Source organism: Elaeis guineensis, chromosome 16 (genome assembly GCF_000442705.2).
Source record: "Elaeis guineensis isolate ETL-2024a chromosome 16, EG11, whole genome shotgun sequence".
NCBI lineage: Eukaryota > Viridiplantae > Streptophyta > Magnoliopsida > Arecales > Arecaceae > Elaeis > Elaeis guineensis.
This window is the reverse complement of record NC_026008.2, coordinates 13003360-13027184: the sequence shown is the minus strand read 5'-3', so window position 1 is coordinate 13027184 and position 23825 is coordinate 13003360. Positions and strand designations below refer to the sequence as shown.

Genomic DNA, 23825 nt, shown 5'->3' with positions numbered 1-23825 from the left:
ATGGACATTCTTGAAAAGGCGTCGTAGAACAAGATGTCGGTCGAGCTTCCATTGTCGACGAGAATGCGACGGACGTCGTAATTTGCTATATTCATGGAAACTACGACCGCATCGTTATGAGGGAATTGGACTCCCTAGGCGTCTTCTTCAGTGAAGGTTATGGGCTCTTCAGTCTTTTGCCGCTTGGGGGGTACGGGTGGTACGTTGGTTTCTTCCTGCCGGGATCCTCCCGAGACGTTGTTGGCGAAATCCATCGGAGGCCGATTGTCTGGCCACTCTATGCCGGCGACCATTGCCGGAGGATGCAGGGCCCGGGAAACCAGAGGCGGGACCGGGGCCTGAGATATGGCTGCGGAGACCGTGGGTAGCTGTGCAGATGCTTCGCGAGAAGAAATCGGGCGAAGACCCAGTGGGGGAAAGGAGGAGTGGGTGTCGGAGAAGATGACCGGAAGCGGCTCCGTTGAGCACTCCTTTAAGAATAAGGATACTGCGAAGACACAGCGCCCCTTCCTCTAGCGCCAATCCTGTTGGTGCAAAAATCCGCTTGCGCCGGAGAAGCTGGAGTCGAGGGAGTCACGGTCGCCGCCGGGACCTGCAAAAGAAGTTTAAACCGGAGGTGGGGTTGCTCCGGCAAGATCCTCCGACGCTCAAGTCAGTTCTCTGCCTCAACAAGAATGGAGTGCTCGAACGAAAATTTTAGCAGAGTTTTAAGATAGAAAATGGGGCCTATCGAATAACGTATCTGGGGTTCCTTTTTTATAGACGGAGGGGGCAACAGATTGACGGTGACGCTTGTAACTGTCTGGTCGTGGGCCGCCCAGAGTCAGGAGGAATTTATTACGGAGGGTAGTGGAGCGGGATCGTGGCTATCACCGTGGCTCGCCACGTGGAATCAGTTACGGGGAGTGGAGCGGCGTTCGCTGTCGTGACTCGTCAGGGAGTGGTGGAATCGCACAGAATCCACCGCAGGGAGTGGAGCAGAGTCGTGGCCGTTAATACGGCCTGTCAGGGAGTAATGGAGCTACGCAGGGTCCGCCGCAGGGAGTGGAGCAGAGTCGTGGCCGTTAATACGGCCTGTCAGGGAGTAATGGAGCTACGCAGGGTCCGCCGCAGGGAGTGGAGCAGGGTCGTGGCCGTTAATACGGCCTGTCAGGGAGTCCAGATTTGTCGGCCGAAGTTCGGTTGGAGTTGGTAGCGAGGTCTGGTACCCGCAGGAGTTTGGGCGAGGTCTTCCCGCAGCCGGAATAGATGGAGTCCGACTCTCGTAGAGGTCCGGATGCAGTCTACTTGCAGTTGGGGTTGTAGGCGGAGTCCAGCTCCCGTAGGAGTCCGGGCGGAGTCTTCCTTGTAGCAGAAGTTGTGGATGGAGCCCGGCTCCCGTAGGAGTCCGGGCGGAGCCTTCCTGCAATTGAAATCAAAGACGAAGTTCGGCTCCCGTAGTAGTCCGGACAAGGCTTACCAGCAGTTGGAGTCGGTGACGGAGCCCGACTCCCGTAGGAGTCCGGACGGAGTCTTCCTTGCTGTAGAAGTTGTGGACGGAGCCCGGCTCCCGTAGGAGTCCGGGCGGAGTCTTCCTTGCAGTAGAAGTTGTGGACGGAGCCCGGCTCCCGTAGGAGTCCGGGCGGAGTTTTCCTTGCTGTAGAAGTTGTGGATGGAGCCCGGCTCCCGTAGGAGTCCGGGCGGAGTCTTCCTTGCAGTAGAAGTTGTGGACGGAGCTCGGCTCCCGTAGGAGTCCGGGCGGAGCCTTCTTGCAATTGAAATCAAAGACGAAGTTCGGCTCCCGTAGGAGTCCGGACAAGGCTTACTAGCAGTTGGAGTCGGTGACGGAGCCCGACTCCCGTAGGAGTCCGGACGGAGTCTTCCTTGCTGTAGAAGTTGTGGACGGAGCCCGGCTCCCGTAGGAGTCCGGACGGAGTCTTCCTTGCTGTAGAAGTTGTGGACGGAGCCCGGCTCCCGTAGGAGTCCGGACGGAGTCTTCCTTGCTGTAGAAGTTGTGGACGAAGCCCGACTCCCGTAGGAGTCCGGGCGGAGTCTTCCTTGCAGTAGAAGTTGTGGACGGAGCCCGGCTCCCGTAGGAGTCCGGGCGGAGTCTTCCTTGCAGTAGAAGTTGTGGATGGAGCCCGGCTCCCGTAGGAGTCCGGGCAGAGTCTTCCTTGCTGTAGAAGTTGTGGACGGAGCCCGGCTCCCGTAGGAGTCCGGGCGGAGTCTTCCTTGCAGTAGAAGTTGTGGATGGAGCCCGGCTCCCGTAGGAGTCCGGGCGGAGCCTTCCTGCAATTGAAATCAAAGACGAAGTTCGGCTCCCGTAGGAGTCCGGACAAGGCTTACCAGCAGTTGGAGTCGGTGACGGAGCCCGGCTTCCGTAGGAGTCCGGACGGAGTCTTCCTTGCTGTAGAAGTTGTGGACGGAGCCCGGCTCCCATAGGAGCCCGGGCGGAGTCTTCCTTGCTGTAGAAGTTGTGGACGGATACGGGAGCCGAGCGAGTCTTCCTTGCTGTAGAAGTTGTGGACGGAGCCCGGCTCCCGTAGGAGTCCGAGCGGAGTCTTCCTTGCTGTAGAAGTTGTGGACGGAGCCCGGCTCCCGTAGGAGTCCGGGCGGAGTCTTCCTTGCAGTAGAAGTTGTGGACGGAGCCCGGCTCCCGTAGGAGTCCGGGCGGAGTCTTCCTTGCTGTAGAAGTTGTGGACGGATCCCGGCTCCCGTAGGAGTCCGGGCGGAGCGACGGGAGTTCACCAACAGTAGTCGAAAGTCGGAAGAGACTTGCGAGGGTCGATCCTGCCAAGAACTTCGGCCGAGGGTATTTTATACCCAACACATAGCATAATTAATTTTAAACTATGAACATTTACATAGCATGAATCATTGCATGCATTATCTATATATGATTGAATCAAGCAAGGCCGGCTCTAATATCACTGTAGGGTTATGATAGCACAGTGCGAGCATGGATTTCAAAATTTAAGCTAAGAAATCCTAAACATTAACCCCTAAACCAGGACCTTCTTGATGATTGACAATCATATGAAACATTTTATATGTATAATTGAAGGTATAAAGGAATATCTGTAATGCTTATCCAAAACTCCGGCAAAACCTCCACCAGGCGCCCAAGTGTTCGTCCTCCAATTGTGATCCACATAGGACTTTGATCAAGACACCAACTCTTTAAGATGGTTCCTCCCTCTGAATTCTTCCTCCAAGAACTTCTTTGGGTAGCAGAAATTCTGAGCTTCCTCTCTTTCTAGTCTTCCTATCTCTACCTTTCTTGTCTCTCTGTCTTTCTTATATCTCTTCGTAGGCCCTTGTCCTAAAATTGGACTTGTTCTTACTATTTTAGGACTTCTCCTAATAAGGGAAGGAAGGGAATAATTGGACAAGAGGGAGAGAGGTGTAAGAAAGAAGAGATACGAATCGAATTCTGAATGCCTCAGAACCCCAGCGCGCATCCCCTTTTATATCGAAAGACCGGATGCGTTCGTGCCATTTCAACCCAATTTCCATGCCCAAAAATCACACCCTTCCACCTTTGAAACACCGATCCAAGTCTTATCTGATACGTGGAATTATCTGAATTAATTCCAAGAGTCGCTTCACGCAGAAGGACTCTTCGGAATTAATTCTTCGGTGTTTCTCCGAAGAGTCGTGCCACCTCATTTTTGGCGCCTCACTTCTCCACCATTGATCAGCGCACATCACCATCTAATGGTCCATAAGGGAGGCGCAAATCAGAAGTAGGCATGGAGAAAAAATCAGATTAAAAGGGGCATGACATATGGATAAGAGTCCATAACAATATGGACTCTTATATAAGGCGCATGGATTAAGGTTAGCTAGGTTTTCACAATTTTCACAATTAACTCATGAAGTGATTTAGCCACAGAAGGACTCTTCTGCGCCTAGCATCAGATCACAAACCTTCATAAATTATTTCATCGTGAAATAATTGGATAAGGATGAGGAACGGGGCATCCCATCTCATGGGACGCCAACTCGTTACTTGTGCACAAGATAAACCCCACGCGTAAGAAAAAATTCATGGTGCATGGGATGCTGGTTTTGTGGCACCAATTCTTTGGTTCAACTAGCCAAGGGTTGACCCAACTCAGATCCAAATTTGGTTTGAGTTAATTTGGATTTAATTAGCCCAATCCGGTACCAAATTCGAACTCGATTCGAAACAAGGAGCTAGGGTTCGCAACATGTGCTAGCATGTTCATCTTGCAAACATGATCTAATCCAATTAGATTTCTGATCAATTTTCTTTGTGTGTGACCCATTGGGTTCCACATCTAGCCAGCAGTTGGTCCGAGTGCAAGTTGATCTGATTTGATTAGAATTCAATTTAACCGATTTAGGTCCAATCGAGCTAACCCGATTTCAACAATTAGAACCCTTTCTAATTGACGATCGAATTAAACTCTTTAATTCAATCAAATCCACAAGACAAGATTGACGTCTAGCAATATATCATGTCTACTCAGAAGATATGAAATTTGATAGAAATTCCAAATATACCTTTGAGTAGTAAGTTACCATGCAATTCGATCCTGTGATCAATCTGCATCTCAAATATGACTCTAGATATGGAATCATGTCAAATCCAATATCATATTTATATTTCTCTTAATCTTATGATGATGATTCAATTAATAAAATATTAAAAATCTTTTCTAATTTTCTTCTTGCTTTGATCAAAGACTCCCTGAATTATTAGTAGATTAGAGCAAGTAGGATGCGATCTCCTCTTACCAGGAGTGATCAATTTCATGTTGACCTACTCACAACCTCCATACACATTCCACCATATCCAGAACATCCCGTACATGACTAAGTTATGAATGAGTATGAACCAAAATACGGATTTATGTATGCAAGGTTCTATGGTTAGTCTCAGGTCAAAGGATTACATGCACAACTCTCACTATAAGAAAACATTTTTTGACAGGTAAGTAAATTCCATAAGATGTTTCTTAAATCGGATCAAATCAGTGAATTCGTTCTCTAATGAATATCCACATCCTTGTATTAGTGTCTCACACAAGTGGCTTATGAGATCACCCACCCTCTCCATCGAGCATACATAGGAAGTGCCGGTCTTTCCGGAACAATGATCTCCTACTCAATGCTCCTATGATTAGGAATATTCTAAATCAGGATTTTTTTGGATTTTAGATCTCATAGGTACGATCTCATCATAATGCTAAAGCCATTGCCCTAATTTATGGAGTTCATCATAATCATTACAAAAATAAGATGCAGCCCATGATGAAAAAAAAATGCCTTTTATAAAGTGTCAATTACATGAGTCTGAAAGATTATGAGGAAAACCTATCAAACTACAAATTTTGATTGGCTTGTAGGGCATATTCCTTTCAAAAATTTTTTTGACACCAAATAATGTGATCTCTTTATTGCAATTAACAATGGGACTTTAGGAAATTTAAGTCTAAGGATCAGACGATGCCTCAGAGGCCTTGTTTGCTTGCTGAAATTTCTGGACAGCACCCAGAATTTTTTTTGAAGTCATGGTATTACTCGTACAGGCTGTTAGTTCCCCTCAGAGTAGAGCAACTCGATTCTTTTGTCTTTGCCTGATTTTGAACTGTGTTTGTTGTTCTTCCATTTTCTTTGATATTTATTCCTTCCAAACTCATGTCTAATTTTTTGGCACTTTGGAGCGGGAGAATTGTAGCACCATGCGTATTGATAGATCACAGTTTGACAAATGTAAATAATAGCTCACAAATTTTAGAGCCGTAGTAGATATACCAGAGGAACTTCTTATGAGGCAAGTAGGTCTTTTAACACATTGAAGTTAATCCTGCTGGAATGGAAGATTCTGCAGTCAAAACATTGTAATTAGAGAAGCCTATAGTGGAAGAATGCACTTCCAAAGCAATAATGTAAGATCAGTTTATTGATGATCAATAGTTGGAGCGAAAAACACAAGATCCAGCAATAAATGAGCTACTGGGGGAGTAACCAGAGGATATAGCTGTTGAAGAAAAGACCAACAAAGATCCAACACTTCAAGGATGCCTTGATACCTTCTTTGCTGATTCTTCTGTTCCATTGTTGTATGTCATCCTATAAATGATTGGAAGTCTTAATATTGTTCATAGACGTTCTTCAAAACCACCATCAGATGGTCTCAATGCTAGAATGATATTTGTTGGTCTTCATGATCAAGTTCTGTAGATCCAACAGGGGAATAGAACATGTACACTACTAATTATATTGCAAGGACAAGATTTGTAAAGAGGAAGCAATTGATGCATTTGAGGACTGTTAATTAACAGATTGCCTTTATATTTCATTATATCCATTAATTTTCTTTATTTTTCTGTTATTGCTTCTTGATTTCAAGTTTTCATAGGGCTTGGTCTTCCTTTGATTCTATCACAGCCACTGAGATTGAAGAAACTATGCAACCCAAATTAAAGGATTGATTGGGTAACAACATGGCATCTCTTAAAACAACAGCCAGATAAATTTGATATGCAAATTTATAGTTTGATACTTTGATTTGTAATTAGTTATCATTTTTTTGTTCACAATTTAAGTACTTACATGCAAAGTTTATAGTTGTAATGTCTCTCCAATACATCTGTACTGTACTTTTGTTCAGGGCATTTTTGTATATCTCCTGTTTTGAATCTCTCATTAACTCTCACCTATCCATATCCCATAGTCCTTCTAATTATCAGTTTTATGCTATTTGATCTAACACCTTCTACATGGTTGCTTAGCTCTTTCGATTATTGCTTGTGCTCTACTAATAGCATAAATTGACCTTCTTTGTATGCAAAAGGGGAAGTGATTGTTGGCTGTGGTTTCTTTAGTTCTCTTCCCCCATCTTTTTTGTGACCTCACTAACCTTTATAGACCATATGAACCTCGGGACAAGTATTTTATGAAATTATGTGTGGATAATGAACTTAGTACCTGTGGTACATCTAATAGTTTTCCATGCTGTATTAGCCATATGTTTTTGAAGTGTGAATAGGATCATTGTTAGAATTTTCATCAACTAAATAGCCAACCTGACATATGAAGCTCTTCACTTTTTTATATATGCATGTCTTCTTGCATATATTTTGGTTAGGGATTAACCTTTCTAGGCATTGCCTTCTGCACTCAATACTGAATAATATTAACAAAGTGTCATCATGATTCCTAGGAATGCATTAGGTTCATTCTCCAACCATTAATCCATTTTTTTATATTTGTAGGCAAAAGAAGATGGGGATAAGCCTGGCCTGGAGGCAATGTTGCAAAAAGTCTTGCAAGTATATGCCTCCAAAATTCTTCGAAAACGTAGTTATGCATACAAAGGTGAAGATATTTAGTTTGTTTTGTGTTGTTTGCTAATTCTAGATTATTTTCTTTTCCTATTCACCTCTACACCAAAAACTTCAAATGTGTGGCTGGATAATGCTGTATGAAAAGTTTATAGTAGAAAGTAAGTACATTGACTTTGTATGCTAGCTTGATTTACAGTGCTGACATTGTAATAAACATGTCATATCAAGCTTTAAATTGGGCCTTTTGCATCCTAGAATTAATTGTTAGGATTCCTTATCCTTGACCTTGATGTAGAGCTCAAAAGGCAGGTTGGATGAGGCCAGCAGGAGATAGAAAATTCTCCAGGCATCCTCGCTTGACTCCATATGCTCCATTGTTTGAGTTCCATCATTTCTTCTTGACAATCAAACCTTGTTGCTTTCCCTTATGGGTCTATTTGGATGACTGGGCCCAATATCCCATAGGAATTGTGGGTTTGGGATAATACAACCACCTAAATTGGACTGGGCTAGGCCTGCCTTTGCAAATACCCACAGAACCATTGTAGTGGGCCATCCTGAATCCCATAGAGAGAAAAAAAAGAAAAAAGCCCGATTTAGGTGGTTGTGCAGGTCCAAACCCACGATTCCTATGGGATTTTGGGCTCAGTCATCCAAACTAGCCCTACATGGTAGTTTTTTTTTTTATTGAGAGAACAATTCTTAGAGAGGAATGTGCATTAGTCCGAGGCTCTAAGACACATTTTTGGTTGTTGGTTTGATTGAAGGTTCTTTGTACTTTGTACCCACCCATATTGCCAGGTACCGGGCATATTGCATCAACCTGATAAGGTATGATAAGGGGTGTGGAAACTATACCAACATGTGGTATGGTTTTTGTCATGCCTCCAGCAGTCTATCATGTTGGTACGAGGGTGTTTTGCACCAATGCTCATACTAGTAAGCTATTGGTATAGGTTCCAGTGCAAGACTGAAAACCTTGCTTTAATCATCACTTCCTTAGTGTCATAGATAGCCTATTCTAACCTCATTGGGACTTTCCCAATCATAAACTTCAAGTCATTTGGGTATTTAGTCCTTGAGATAAAACATGTAGATTAGATCTTGATGGAATAGATTACAAGCAACTGCATATGATATCTGATAGTTCCCTCCATTGCACAATATCACAATATCCCTTTATAGTCCATCAATCATTGTATAACGAGATTTTTTTTTCTAGGTAGAGGTCTATAGGAAATTTTGGGCTCGAGGATAGGTGGCCTTCTCCTAGTACCCCTAACTCTCCCACCTTTGATGAAGGCAAGACATAATATTATCTCTATTTGTCTACTCTCTATTACAATTACCAAGAGATTTAATCAATAATCTTGCTAGCACCTTCATTTAACTAGATTCTTATTCATTTGCTTGTAAATATTTTCATAGGAAGGAACATTGATAAATGATGTTGTCACCCATAGTTATTGATAAAAATGAGCTAATTTAACACCAAATTTGAACTTTTATATTTGCTAAAACCATGAACCTTATCATAATATCCACAATTAACTTATAGATTTCTTCTAGGTATTAACATTTGAGAATTACCTTAGTTGTCTAATTTGCTAGGTTGGCATATAAAGTGACCAAAAAATGTTCAGTACAAGTTCCGCCATACCATACCGAATTGGAGGGTGTACCGTAGGCACCAGTTTGGTACAAATACATGGTACGAAGGGCATACCGAGTATTGACACTTAGTATGCCGAACCGGCCTCCCTATTGTGCATACCGACACAGTGACAAGATGGCATTGGTGTGGAGTCTGGTACCAAGACGGCAAACCTTGCTTCAGTAAGATAGACTCATTTCAAAAGGCCGCTTGGGCTTATAAAAATCCCAATTTAAACTCATGAATGTAGGTCATTGTTACTAGAACAAACGTTGGAAAGAAGCATGAAATGGGTGAATCCATTTCTAGGGGCCATCATCAATTCATGTTGCAGTTGTACAATATTGTTTGGGTCATCACAATTTACATATCCAGAAATACAAGGATACATGAGAAATCTTATTCATTCATCAAAAACTCTTCTTGAACTCATGGTAGATTAGATAAAAGGATCTTGCTAAAGAGGAAGACTACATGACCTATTACACATGCCAACAAGTTGGAGAGTGATGGAAATATGGGGTGAGGAGGCATTGTAAGGAAATAATAATGTCTAATGAAGTCGCAATGAATCTCCATGGTCTTGGTAAAATTATAGAAACAATTAATTGCTAACTCTCTATACCAAATAATACATGCAAGGTGAAATATCAACAATGAACTCCATATTATTATACAGATGCTAAGGCCAAACCATCAGAAAAGAGGCTTAAGCTTGTTTGATGCTTGCTCGACACTTGTGGCAGAGAGTGCTTTCTTTTTTATCTCCTAGGAGATGGAGGAATTTTCAAGGAAAATATGGTAGTTATTCATGGAATGCAAATTAATTCAAGTTATAGCATCGTTGAATGGTGAAAAGATGAATGATAGTGAATTAGTGATTGTGATGGTGACTAAAAATAGCAAATAACATCATGACTATAAACATTATAAGTAGTTTGTTTTGGTGGTAATTGGCAAACATGGTCTAAACTTTGAAGTGTTGCAACCTGAAATGCAAACTCATTCAAATCGTGAGTTGTGACCATCATTGTCAGTAAAATAGGTGCAAATATAGCAGTAATATTAAAAAATTTCTTAAACAAACCAAATGATCATATGAAGCATAACTAAGCTGAATAAAAAATTATGACATATTATCATCACCTTCAATGTCAAAAACGAACAATGCATGCTAATCTACTATATAATTGGTGCCAATAGATGCTATACCATCCCAAACTAGGTGGTACAGGACGTACTGCGCTATAGGTACCGAATGGGTACATGGTATGGGGGGCGTACTGATACTTAATATGCCAAACCAGCAATCGTATGGGATGTACCGACACAATAATAGGATGGTACTAGTATAGGGCCCAATACCGAGACTGCATACTTTGGTTGGGGCTGTCCCAATGGTCACTAGATGCCAAAATGCACCTTCACAGCTGATTCTTTATCGATTACTCTGTACTTCACAATTTAGTTCAGCTCTCATTAATTGCTCTAAAAAGTTTAGTTGTAATGGAGAGTGAGCAACCCAGCTCAATAAGCAACTTTGCTATAGTCTAAGAATTTATATCTTAACTAAATAAATTGTATTTAGCATATAACTTATGAATAAGATTTATAGAAATGTTCAAGCAAAAGTTCCATAGGATTATATCAAGCAAATTATTGAAATTAAAACTTTAAAACTTAACTAAGCCTTCATCCCAAACTAGTTAGGGTTGGCTATATGAATCCTTTTCTTCTATTCTACTTGGTTTAGGGCTATATCTTTTAGAAAATGTTGAGATATCAACCAAGGTTTTAAATTTCGTGGGACGAAGGTGTCCCGATTTTCCTATGGAATGGGACATCCCGCTATTCTATCCTCGATAGCAATCTCAATCATATATCCTAGTAGATATCTTCCATCTTTCTCCCCTTCTTTCCTTTCTTTCTTTCTTTTTTTCCTTTCTTGCTTTCTTTTCCTTTACCTTCTTTTCCTTTCTTTTTCTTTTCCCTTACTTTCTTTTTTTCATTTTTCATGTTCTTTCCTTTCACTTTTTTCCTTTTATCTTTTTTTTTTGGTAAGATCCTTCATCTTTTCTTCCTTTCCTTCTCTCCTCTTTCTTCTTCTCTCCTTGTGTGGATGGGTTTTGGAGTCTTGAGCCCATCCCATTCCCATTTTCTCATAGAAATGGAACAGGACAGTCGGGACACCACCTGTACTGTCGGAATGCAAAACCTTGATATTATCAACTCTTTTCTTACTACCAAGGTTTTACGTCTCAGCGAGATGGGGGGCATCTTAGCTATTCTGTCACATTCCTATGAGAAAATAGGATCGAGATGGGCTCAGAACTTCGAAACTCATTCACGCAGGGAGAGAAGAAGAAAGAGGAAAGAAGGAAAGAAAGAAAAAGGAAAGATGAAGAGAAGGAAAAAAATAAAAGAAATGAAGAAGAAAAATGAAGAAAAGAAAGGAAGAGAGAAGAACAAGAAAGAAAAAGGAAAGAGAAAGAAAGGATGGTAAAGGAAAAGAAAGAAAAGGAAGAAAGGAAAAAGAAGAAAAAGAAAGAAAGAAAGGAAAGAAGGGGAGAAAGATGGAGGATATCCATCGGGATGCATGACGGAGATTGCTATTGCGATGGGATGGGACATCTTTGTCCATTGAGAAACTGATCTTTGTCCCATCGGATTTAAAACCTTACCACTACATCATATTACTGCACATTGGTGCATCCCCTGGCCTATGTTGTATATGTCCAAACTATCTAAGTCACAGTTTGTTGTCTTAATATCGGGCCCCATATTGATGCCAACATGTTACTATGTCGGTATGGGATTGGTTCAACGTACAGACACCAATTGCATACTAGTTCCGGTACCAAACCGATCTAGTGGTTTATGCCCCATACCACCTGATTCGGTACAGTACAATCAGGTTTCACTGAATCGGTCTAAATCAGACTGTTCGGGGTGTGCCAAACCATATCAGTAGCTAACGAGTGCGGTTTGGATGTCCGATTTAGAACATCAGTAAAAACGGAGCAAGAGAGAAGGAAAGAGGAGGAGAGAGAGAGGAAGGGAGGGAAGGAGGGGAAAAGGTCAATGGTGGCTCGTCGAAGCTGCTGGAGGGCTGTTGAGCCTTTGGATCTCCATGGTTCTTCTCAAGATGCGAAAAGAGAGAGATAAAGGGGAAGGGAAGGGAGGGGAGAGGAGGGAGGGAAGGCGACGGGGAGGCCATCGGAGGGTTGCTGTGACTGTCGGATGGTCCAAAACACCCCTGTAACCACTGCTGTTCGAAATAGGAGCTTCGGACCCTCTTTCATCAGGTTTTTTAAAAAATCCAGTAGACAGTGAAGTCCTTGTTTCGAATCCATGGTGGTCGTGGAGATGTTTTGGGCTGTCTGGCAGTCATGGTGGCCCCCTCCCCCCGCCGCCTTCCTATCGCCTTCCCCTCCTATCCCCTTTCCCTCTCTCTATCTCTCTCTTCTCATTTTTTCTCGTGGAGGGCCGTGGAGCTTGGGACTTCTCATTTTTTCTCAGCGACTCTAATGGCCACCATTGGCATCTCTGGCGGACTTCTTTTCCTTCCCTCCCTCTCCTTTCCTTCCTCTCTCTTTCTCTCTTTTCCTCTCTGGTTAATGTCCGTTTTCGTGTCGGTTCGAATCTGGCACGGGGATGCACTGATTCGTATCTTGGCCTATCAGCACGAGGCCTGGTTTCGAGTCGTCGATCCTTGGGCACAACAAACCTTGATGATCTAAGTCGTATGAAAAGAGCAAAAAATTTGGGGAGAATATCTTAGATAATTAACATAGATCATGTTTTCTTATTAGAAAATTCATATTTTGTTCTTTTTACCCTCTAAGACAAATCCTCCTTGCTACTGTAGATAAGGCCTCATAAAATTCTCACCTGGTAAATCAGTTGAGGCCACATAACTCTAAGTAATTTTATTGCCTAGGTAAGGCTAGATAATCCGCAAGGTCCACATTTACCACTTGGCCAAGGGGCCACTTTAATCTTCATCCATAATTTGAATGAGGCCACATATACCACCTTATTATGGGTTGGAGAAATTCTTATCGATAATTCAAAATCAGGCCGAAGCTGCCACCTATCTACAAGTGAGCATATATATCTTTCATGTATGATACTAATGTCACGCCCCCGATCCGAGATCGTGAGTCGAAGGTCTTGGCAACTCCACATACCTATGAAAAATTTTTTCCACAAGCATGCAAAGCATCTCATCACAATATCATAAAGCAACAGTGAACAAAATTCAAATAATTTATGTTCAACTTTATTTTCTGTTGGTGCACTAAATCGACCCCAAACCATGTGGCATCATCATATGAGATCAAAGAATTATCAATCTCAAGGCACCAAATTGCGATTTATTAATCTGCTGATAAGTGGACATTGAGGTCCGATATTTACCGATCTGAATCATGAAGCCCCATATATCCGAGATGACAGATCTCTCGATTGAGTCTTTATTTCACCCTAGTTGTCGAGGTGAATTACTACATTAGCGGCAGCCGTCATCCTGTGAGAGCCCGCCACGATCTTTACAATTGGGCCACAGCTGGCCATGATCTCACATACAGTTGGCAAATACAGTCAGGTATGACCTCATTTCAAGCTAATATATACAACTATACATCGGCTCACTTACAGGTGGCTCTTTAACGGCCTAACAAACTTCTCTAACGGTCTAAAACTTTGTAGTAGCCCCATTAGCCCCTCTATAAATGAAGGGGCCAAGGATCCTCCATCGGTATGTTCACAATTCTAGGACTAGGAGAGACTCTATCGATGGGATCTCTGCTAGTTCTTGAAGAACTCCAGTTCTCACTCAGTCTGATCTCTCCCATTCCAGTCAAACCCTCTTCTCATGCTCTTCTACTCTTTTCCACCCTCTGTTCTTGAGGCTTGAATTGACTTGGCATCGGAGGGTCAAGAACCGGAGGATCCCCACTCGATTTTTGACTAATTTTGCAGGATTCCTCGAAGGAGAGTCGGATTAGATCGCTACAGCCACTCTAGTCTAGCTTCATCTGACCCTCTGTTCCAGATTTTGAGCCTCGCAGCAACAGATTGGCGCTAGAAGAAGGGCCTTTAATTTTTTTTATGAAAAAAATGGTTAAACCACGAGCACAGCAACACTCTCCCTCTTCTCCAGAAGGAGGAATGTTGGAGCCACCACCGCAGCAATCAGTTACGGTTCATCTTCAACAGTTTAACCTTGTTCAACAAGTCCAAGCCCTGACAGCGGTTGTTCAGCAGTTTCAAAAGGAGCAACAGCAGAAAGAAACTCATCCGAAGGCTGTATCTCAGCACAGCTATCAACCAGCCCTTTAAGATGGACACCAAATTAATGAGGCTAACAGTGAATTTATCCCCAGTATGGTGAAGGTTCAAAAAGGGGGTGATTTGGAATGCAAGATCCTGGATCTTGAAAAGTGCCTGATGGAGATCCAGATAGGAGGTCAATCTCAGAATAAAGATAGTTTCAATCTTCAATTTTTTTTTCTCTCATGAAATTCTGAATGAATCGATCTCAAATTGGTTCAAGATGCCCGTCATTGAGTCTTTTAATGGCTCTATTGATCCAATAGATCATATCGAGGGTTATAAGACCCTTATAGCTTTATAAGGGGCTTCTGATGCCCTACTATGCATCGCTTTTCTTACAACCCTCAAGAAAGCAGTGAGGGTATGGTTTTTTGGACTCCTGCAGGGGTCCATTTCCTCTTTTGAGCAGCTCGGGAGGCTATTTGTCATTTATTTTCGTACTAACCGATCTCATTTGAGACACATGGATAGCCTTTTTTTTGTTCAACAACATGAGGGAGATGACCTCAGGAAGTATGTGTTTCATTTTAATGCGGCCACCCTGGAAGTGAAAAATTTCAATGAGTCAGTTGCTGTCTATTTTGAAAAAGGGACTCTGGAGCAATCGCCTAATCTTTTTTCTGAATAAAAACTTCCCAGACACTTATGATGAGATGCTCAATTAAGTACGTAAGTACGCTCAGGCTGAGGAAGAAGAAGCTATCTTAAGGCAAGCAAAGAAGGACAAAAATAGGAAGAAACAACCAAGAGAGAATGATGAAGCTCCTCAGAGCAAAGGCCCTGATCCACTGCAGAAAAATCTGAGGTCAAGAAGTCCACTTCGGTGTTTTGATTCTTACACCTCTCTGTCCACCCCTTGAGCATAGATTTTGATGGAGATAGAAAAAGAAGGATATCTCCGAAAGCTTGATCCTATAAAGGCTCCATCAGAGAAAAGGGACAAAAAGTACTGCTGCTTTCATCATGACCATGGCCATGATATTGAGGAATGAAGGCAATTGCGTGATGAGATTGAAGCCTTGGTGCGTCGAGGCTACCTTAGTAAATATGCTAGGCTGACCAAAGCTATTGAATACCGGCCTTTATCAGAAGAAGGCACCTCTGAAGATCATAATCAGCCAATTGTCGAGGTCATCAACATGATATCCAAACCGCTATAGAAGGTTGACAATCCCTCCCTCAAAAAATAGAAGATAGAAGAAATTATTTCTTTTTCTAAAAATGATGTAAAGGGAATTCAAATCCTTCATAATAATATTGTTGTCGTTTCTATAACAATAGCGAAGTATGATGTAAAAAAAATTTTAGTTGATAGTGGAAGCTCTACCGATATGTTGTTCTTCGATGCGTTCTCAAAAATGAACCTAGCAGCCCGGCTGAGGTAAGTCGGCACTCCCCTCATCGGATTTTCAGGAGATCCGATGGCTGTCGAAGGAGAAATCACTCTACTAGTCACAGCAGGATGAGAACCAAAGCAATCAACAGTACAGCTCACCTTTCTAGTGGTTAAAGTCCCGTCTGCTTACAATACTATCCTTAGCTGACCTAGTCTCAATGCCCTTAAAGCTATTGTCTTTACTTACCATCTATTGGTGCGATTCCTGACCAAGAGAAGAATTGATGAAATGCGTGGTGACTAGACGGTGGCTCGATAGTGTTTTGTGATTACCTTTAAAATGAAGCGTTCTATAAAAAATATGCCAGTCGACGTGCCGGATCCAGTAGATGAGCTCAGAAAAATCCGAGGTGAACTAACAGAAAAGCTTGAAATTATTCCTTAGGGGGATGATTTGGGAAAAAGAGCCCAGATCGGTGCAAACCTCAAATCTGATTTGAGGGACAAAATAATCAAGTTCCTACGAGCAAATATTGACATCTTCACCTGATTAACTTCTGATATGCCTGGCATCCCTATCGATGTAATTATTCATAAACTGAATGTGGATCCGAATATCAGGTCAGTTCAGTAGAAGAAAAGAAGTTTCGCTCCAGAAAGGCAAAAGGCCATTGATGAGGAAGTTGATAAGCTTCTAAAAGCCGAATTTATTAGAAAAGCTTATTATCCAAAATGGATAGCTAATGTTATGGTTAGAAAGGCCAATGATAAATGGAGGATATGCATTGACTATAAAGATCTCAACAAAGCTTATCCGAAAGACAATTTTTCTTTGTTAAGGATTAATCAGCTAGTGGATGTCGTCTCGGATCACAAACTCAGCTTTATGAAAGCTTTCTCAAGCTATAATTAGATCAAAATGGCTTCAAAAGATGAAGAAAATACGGCCTTCGTCACTAAAAGAGGTTTGTATTGTGATAAAATGATATCTTTTGGTCTTAAAAATGCAGGTGTCACATTCCAGCATCTTGTCCACAGTCTTCAAACGACAAATTGGTCGAAGTATAGAGGTCTTTGTTGATGACATGATAGTGAAAAGTGCTGAAGAGGACCAGCATATTGTCGATCTGAAAGAAGCATTCAGGGAGCTTAGGAAGCATCAAATGAAACTCAATCCAAACAAATGTACTTTTGGGGTGACCTCGGGTAAATTCCTTGGCTTTCTCATTAATCAGAGGCGGATAGAAGCAAATCTCGAGAAGATTCGAGCACTGTTGGAGATGAAGTGTCCAAGTTCTATCAGAGAAATCTAGTAGCTTACGGGGCAGGTTGCTGCCCTAAGCCGATTCATTTTCAGGTCAGCTAAAAGATGTCTCCCATTCTTCCAAATATTAAGGAAGATAAAAAATTTCAACTGGACGGAAGAGTGCCAAGCTGCCTTTGAAGATCTTAAGAAATATCTTGGCTCTCTACCTCTTCTTAAAATCAGTGGAAGGTGGAGAATTATACATGTATACATCTGTCTCACCATATGTTGTCAGCTCGGTTCTTATCCGAAAAGAAATGGGTATCTAAAGGCCTATCTATTATACACGCAAATTATTGTGGGATGCCGAGATCCGATACCATAAGGCTAAAAAAATGATATATGCTTTAATTGTAGCGGTTTGGAGACTTAGACCTTACTTTCAAGCTCATACCGTTATAGTGCTGACAGATCAACCACTCAGGTCCGTACTTCGATGGATTGACACTTCGGGTCGGATTGCCAAAGGGGCCATTGAACTTAGTGAATTTGATATTCAATACTGACCTCGAACTGCAGTCAAAGGCCAAGTACTAGCTGATTTTATTGTGGAATGCACTATTTCTGATGACGGATTAGTTCCAGAAAGTCATGAAAGTTCTGATAACAATTCGTGCTGGGTTCTGCATGTGGACGAAACCTCAAACTCTCGGAGAAGTGGTATTGGTCTAATTCTGGCAAGTCCCGAAGGGTTCATTACTGAGCAAACTCTAAGGTTCAATTTCAACATTTCCAATAATAGTACTAAATATGAAGCTTTAACCGCGGGCCTCAAGATAGTGAAAGAGCTTGGAGTTAGAAAGCTAAAGGTTTTTACCAACTTGCAGCTTGTCGTCGGCCAGGTACGGGGTCAATTTGAAGCCAAGGACTCCACAATGGCTTGCTACTTGCACAATGTAAAGGAATTATCTAAAGGCTTTGAGGAACTTCAAGTACTCCAAATTTCGAGGTCAGAAAATGCTTGGACTGATGCTTTATCACATCTCACCATGTCGGGTTTTCTAAGCTGAATCAGAGGGTACTTATCGAACTGTTGGATAGGCCTAGCATTGAAGTACTCTCTATCTTTCAGGTCGGCCAAGAATCGAGTTGGATTGATCCCCTCGTAGGCAATATATCTAAGGGGATTCTACCTAATGATCCAATTAAGACTAGAAGTATTAAAAGACAAGCCCATTGGTATGTTCTTCAAGGAGGCCAATTATATAAAAATTCTTCTCTTCCTTTACTTCAGTGGTTGACGCTGTTTGAAGCTGATTATGCATGTCGAGAAGTGCATGAAGGAATATGTGGAAATATCTAGGGCGCAGATCACTTGCTTATAAAGTAATTCGGTAAGGCTATTACTAGCCAATTATCCAAAAGGATGCTGCTGATCTTGTTAACAAATGCAACCAATGTCAAAGGTATGCTAACATCCAACATCAACTTGCTATTGAGCTCATTTTTATTACTATTCTTTGGCCCTTTGCAATTTGGGGAATGGATATATTGGGACCTTTTCCAGTGGCATCAGATCAAAGAAAATTTTTGGTCGTGGCTATTGTCTACTTCACAAAGTGGGTGGAAGCAGAATTTTTAGCCCAGATAATTGAGAAAAAGATGCATGATTTCGTCCGAAAATCTATAATATGCCGGTTCGGTTTACCTTGGGTAATCATCACTGATAATGGTTGGCAATTTGATAATCTCAAGTTCACAAAATTTTACTCTAAGCTCCATATTGATCATTGGCTCACTTCTGTTAGGCATCCGCAGTCAAATGGTGAGCCTGAAGTCACTAATAGAACTATTCTTCAAGGTCTAAAGACAAGGCTCACAGAAGCAAAGGGGTTATGGGCTGAAAAACTTCACAGTGTCCTATGAGCCTACAGAACCACATATCGATTTTCGATAGGAGAAACTCCTTTTACACTTTCTTACGGGATCGAGGCCATGATTCCAGTCGAAATCGGTCTGTCATCTGATAGAGTTAGAAATTTTCATGAAACAACAAATTCTGATTGGCTGAGGACCAATCTGGATCTTCTCGAATAAATAAGAGAGCAAGCCCGTATCAGAATAACAGCCTATAAGCAAAGGATTGCTAAGTATTATAATGCCGGAGTAAAACTGAGGTTGTTTCAGAAAGGTGACCTCATCCTAAGACGAGCTGCCGTCTCAAAGCCTACAGAACGAGACAAACTTGCTCCGAATTGGGAAGGACCATATCGAATCACTAATGTTATTCGCCCAGGAGCATATAGAATTGAAAATCTGGATGGGACTTATTCTCCATACTTGAAATTATGAAAATCTTCAAAAATATTATCAATAAAAATGCTCCAATGAGCTTATTCTTGCATGTTGTCTTTGAATCTATGAAAATTCAATCTCCGGATTGGTAGAGCCCCGTGAGGCGCAAATGGAGATAAGATCTCCTCAAACCCAATCTTCAGATTGGTAGAGCCTTGTGAGGCATAAATGGAGATAAGGTCTCCTCAAATTCAATCTCCAGATTGGTAGAGCCTTGTGAGGCACAAATAGAGATAAGGTTTCCTCAAATCCAATCTCTGGATTGGTAGAGCCCCGTGAGGCACAAATGGAGACAAGATCTTCCTAAATCCAATCTCGAAACAGGTGAAGTCCTGAAGGGCACAATCTCTCCATGAATAAATATAAACAATCCACGAATTGAGATTATCTTGGATTTCTATAAAATACCGACCTCCGAATCAAGGATAACTTCAGCTTTATGAAATATTGACCTATGGGTCAAGGTTATCTTGAAGCTTTACGAAGTACCAGTCTCGGAATTGAGGTTATCTTCTATCGATCTCCAGATTGATGATTATCTTGAAATTACTGCTAAAAATATCGATCTCCGGCTCAAAGTCAGATGTTGAACCCAAGGTTTGCCATACTGTGCCGAATCGGTCGGTACATGCCATCTCGTACTGGACCAGCAGGGAACCGGCACGATTCGGCCGGTAAAATCGGTACACTGGTGGTACCGAAGAAAAAAGAACGAAAAATGAGAAAGAGAGAGAGAGGGGAGGAGAGAGTAAAATCGGTACACTGGCGGTGGCCGGCTGCGGCCGTCGGAGGGCTTCCGAGCTCCGTATCGTCCGATAGGGCTTTCAAGAGAGTAAAAAAGAGAGAGAGAGCACTCGGAGGGGGGCGGAGAACCTATTGGATGGACGGTGCCTTCGTTACGAGGCTCTCGGTGGCCGGCAAGCCGACACCGACGGTCTGAGGGCGGTCGAGTGGGCGGAGCCGTGAAGGGGCTCTACCTCTTTTTTCGAAACAGATGACGTCTGTTTCGATTTTTTCTTTTTTTTTTATTTTAAACTTATGAAGTCAGCAACTGGATTGCCGACTTAAGAATTTTTTTAAAAAAAAACAAAAATCGTGAAGCCGGCAAATCGTTTGCCGACTTCACTTAAAACCATGTTTTTTAAAAAAATTTGCGAAACAGGGGCAATGTCCCTATTTCATGCCTGCGGCGCCGCGCGCGTGGACTGCGCCCTCCGACGGCCATGGCGGCCAGTTGAAGGCCGTCTGGTGGCCCCGCTGGCTCCTTCCCCTCCCTCTTTTTTTTCTTCCTATTTCTCTCTCTATCTCTCTCTTTTTTTCTTCCGGTTCAGATCGTCGGTTCGGTACAGTATGAAACCATACCGAACCATACCGCCGGCCGACTGAAATGGCCAGCGGTACTGGTTCAGCATACCTTGGTTGAACCTGATCTATTCAAGGCCGTACAAACAAAGGTACATTTGAACCTTGACTTTAAATCAATTGCTAGCTAGTGAGAGTTAAAATTGCTGATTCTTTAAGTTCTGTTGAGCTACAATGCGTGCTATTATTTTACCTTGAAAGATTATGGAACTTGCTAAGTAACAGGAATGTATACATCGGATCATGACATATCTCAGAAAATGTTTCTTTCATTGATTTGAGAAGAAAATAAAAGGAAAAAAGACCCATATATCGGGTCATTACATTAAAAAATAAAAGACTTACATCTAGTTGTTATAGACCAAAAGGACCCCTATCAGGTCACTACATCTCGAAAAGAAAAAATTACATGATAACTATTGGAGCATTGGAGTTTTTCTTTGTTGATCCTTCTTTAATTTGCTCCGACTCCTTGGTAGTCTTGACGGCAGCCGGCTCTACAGAAGTAATGGGCTCTGGCTCTTTGACGGCCTCAGGAACTTCAGTTGTAGCAGGGGGTACCGTCGTTATTGGCACCGCAGCAATGACCTCGGTATCTTTCACCTCGGTCAACTCTCGATTTAACTCCATGGCCGGTTCTTTGGATGCTTCAGTAGGTGGCTCGGGCTCTCCCTTTATGCCCATCTCGATGGCGACCTTTGGAGTCACCTTGGAAATATCGACTTCCTGATATAATGCTTTGATCAAATTTTTGTACTGATTGAATGCATAGTCATATGCCCCCTCGAAGCTCTCACTCATCTCCTCGAATTCCTCCGAGGCATTGTACAACTCCACCGCCTTCACCGCCTTATCTTGTTCCTTCTTGACCTGTCTCTTCAGGGCTTCGATGCCTTTTCATGGGCCTCATTGGCCTTAATTGACTCCTGTAGTCTTGGCCCCAGTTCTTTGTTCTTCTTGGCCTGTATGTGCCAGTCGAAGATTTTCATCTCTTATTTGTTTATCTTTTGTTGAAGGTCCAGGAGATTTTGATTCTTCTCCTTCAGCAACATCAACTTTTCTTCGAGCTGAGTTTTGAGCCCTTCAGCACGTTCGGACTCCTCTTGGAGGACTATCAAGTTGGCATCTATGGCTTCTTTATTTTTCAGCAAGTAGGCCATGTTCTCATATATGGCCTTGAAATTAACAGCGACCTGCAGGGCAAAAGTTGAGATCAGTCATACACAGATGTGAAAAAAAAAAAGAGGAGAAAGGAAAAAAGGAAGAGAAACTTGCATGAGATGCTCGTAGTAGTGATTTGCGATCTCCTTTGGCTTGTTCTTTCGGCGTGCCTCCAGGTCAACTGTCAGCATCATTGATTCGAGAAGATCGCCACCTAATCGAGACCGTTCCAAGAGTGACATCCGTGTCATGGCATCTCCCTCAACTGAAGTCGATGGGGCTACGACAGTTGCGGTTAGTTTGCGTCCTGGCTCCTTGGGAGAGGGTATAGGTCGGGATTTATTCTTCTTCCTCACCTCGGTTGGTTGACAGGGTGGAGGCTCAATCCAGGAGGTACTCTGTGGACCTCGGGGAGCATCGCCTCTCTCCAAATTGGCAGGAGGGGGTGGCAGACGAGGACTGGGATGGTGCCCGAGCGGGAAGAGGCTCTGCCCCTTGATCTTCTTTGGTACAGGAGCAATGGCGGACGGCCTTGATTGTTCCTTCCTCTTCCGTTCCTCCACTCTATTCGGATTAAACCTCATTTTTGCACCGAAAGGTTATACATTTAGAAAAAATATGATAACACAAGAGGAGGAAAGAAAAGCAAGAGAAAATACATTGGTCTTACCCCGAGGAGAGTATAGGCTGATACTAGTATTAAATAATGCGTGATCATCAACAAGTCTGGAAAGCTTGGGCACCTTGGTGGTTATTAAAGCCAAATGAGCCACCTCATCCCGGGGAGGATTTTAGTATTGGAATTGTGCTTGGTGTCTGGCGCCCCCTGGAAGTTCTAAAAACCCATGGGATAGGAGCTTGGACAAAGAAGAAATGATTTTTCCAGCCATGAATGGAGGAAGGCAGGCTAGGTCCGAACTTGCATTTTTTTCTTAGGTGAGAAGTACCACGAACCCTTCTCACTCGGATGTCTTTTCAAAATAACCAAAGACCTAAACAAAGAAATCCTAAGTTCTATACCTTGGAGACCACACATTATTATAAACACTATGATCATCCTAATTGCATTTGGGTTATCTGAGTAGGATGGACCCTATAGAAATAAAAAATATTGCAGAAAAAAAGGTGCAGTAGAAATCAAAATCCAGATCGGAGGGCTTCATCATACAAGGCTATACAACCCTTAGGAGGTTGAGAAACCCGTCCTTCGGGATCCGGCACCAACATCTTATACTCATCTGGTATATCGTATTTTTTTCAGAGATTCATCAAGTTCTCCTCGGTCAAAACAGATACCTCTGTTTTTGGATCAAGGTAGTCTGTGAGACCACGTACATGAGATTCCGTGCTACGGTGTAAACTTCCCTTGTCTGCAGGATCGGTATTCGGATTTTCTTGAAGAGGATTTTCTATCTCCAAGGCCAATACAGGCTGGGTTGACCTAATCCGTGGGTCATCTATAATCTCCTTCCTCTTCTTACCTCTTTTAGACATGATTTTCGAAGAAGGTTCTCTAAAGGAAAATGAAGAGGGGGAGACGAGGACTAAAAAGGAAGAAAGGCTACTTTATGGCTGAAAGAAAATAGATGAGGAAAAGGCTGGTACTTAAGGAAAACAGTCGAAATCCTCTCGAAAGATGAAGAATAGGCCCCTCTTCTCCCTCTCCGGCAAACTTCATGCTGTTTCCGATGGCTGTTCAACATAGAAAAGCTTCTGGACATAATTCGACAGCGCCTCCACTAGATGATGGCAAATATGAATGGTTGCTAGGGGCAAAACCCATTCAAAGGTTGATCAACGGTTCAGATGAGTTGGCCCGATAGCCAATTTATGACATTTAGCATCAATCCAGCGACTTTATCAGACGGCGGTTTGGCACACCCCTCCTCGGATTTTGCCACGTCAGACCGATCCACAAGACAACTGATCCATTAATCAGGTTTCGACAAATGACACGCTCTTGATGTTTTCAAACCACCTATTCAAGCAATGATGACGGGAGGATACGGCGAATCATATCCCTGAAAAGGTCAAGTCTCTTCGCAATCCACCAAGTAATTAATTTTGATATTATCA

General features: G+C 42.5%; 1 protein-coding gene across 13 annotated transcripts in view; it reads left to right on the top strand.

The window, feature by feature from the left end:
• Positions 1–23825, top strand: part of LOC105034911 (uncharacterized) — a 167883-nt gene that overhangs the window by 81747 nt on the left and 62311 nt on the right. For all 13 annotated transcript variants that reach the window (XR_012137381.1, XR_012137380.1, XM_073249766.1 and 10 more), the window contains one exon: positions 7227–7329. Coding sequence is in view for 11 of the 13 variants with exons in the window: in XM_073249766.1 (XP_073105867.1) it covers positions 7227–7329 (103 nt within the window). In the remaining 2 variants the exon portion in view is untranslated. The remainder of the gene's footprint in view (positions 1–7226; positions 7330–23825) is intronic.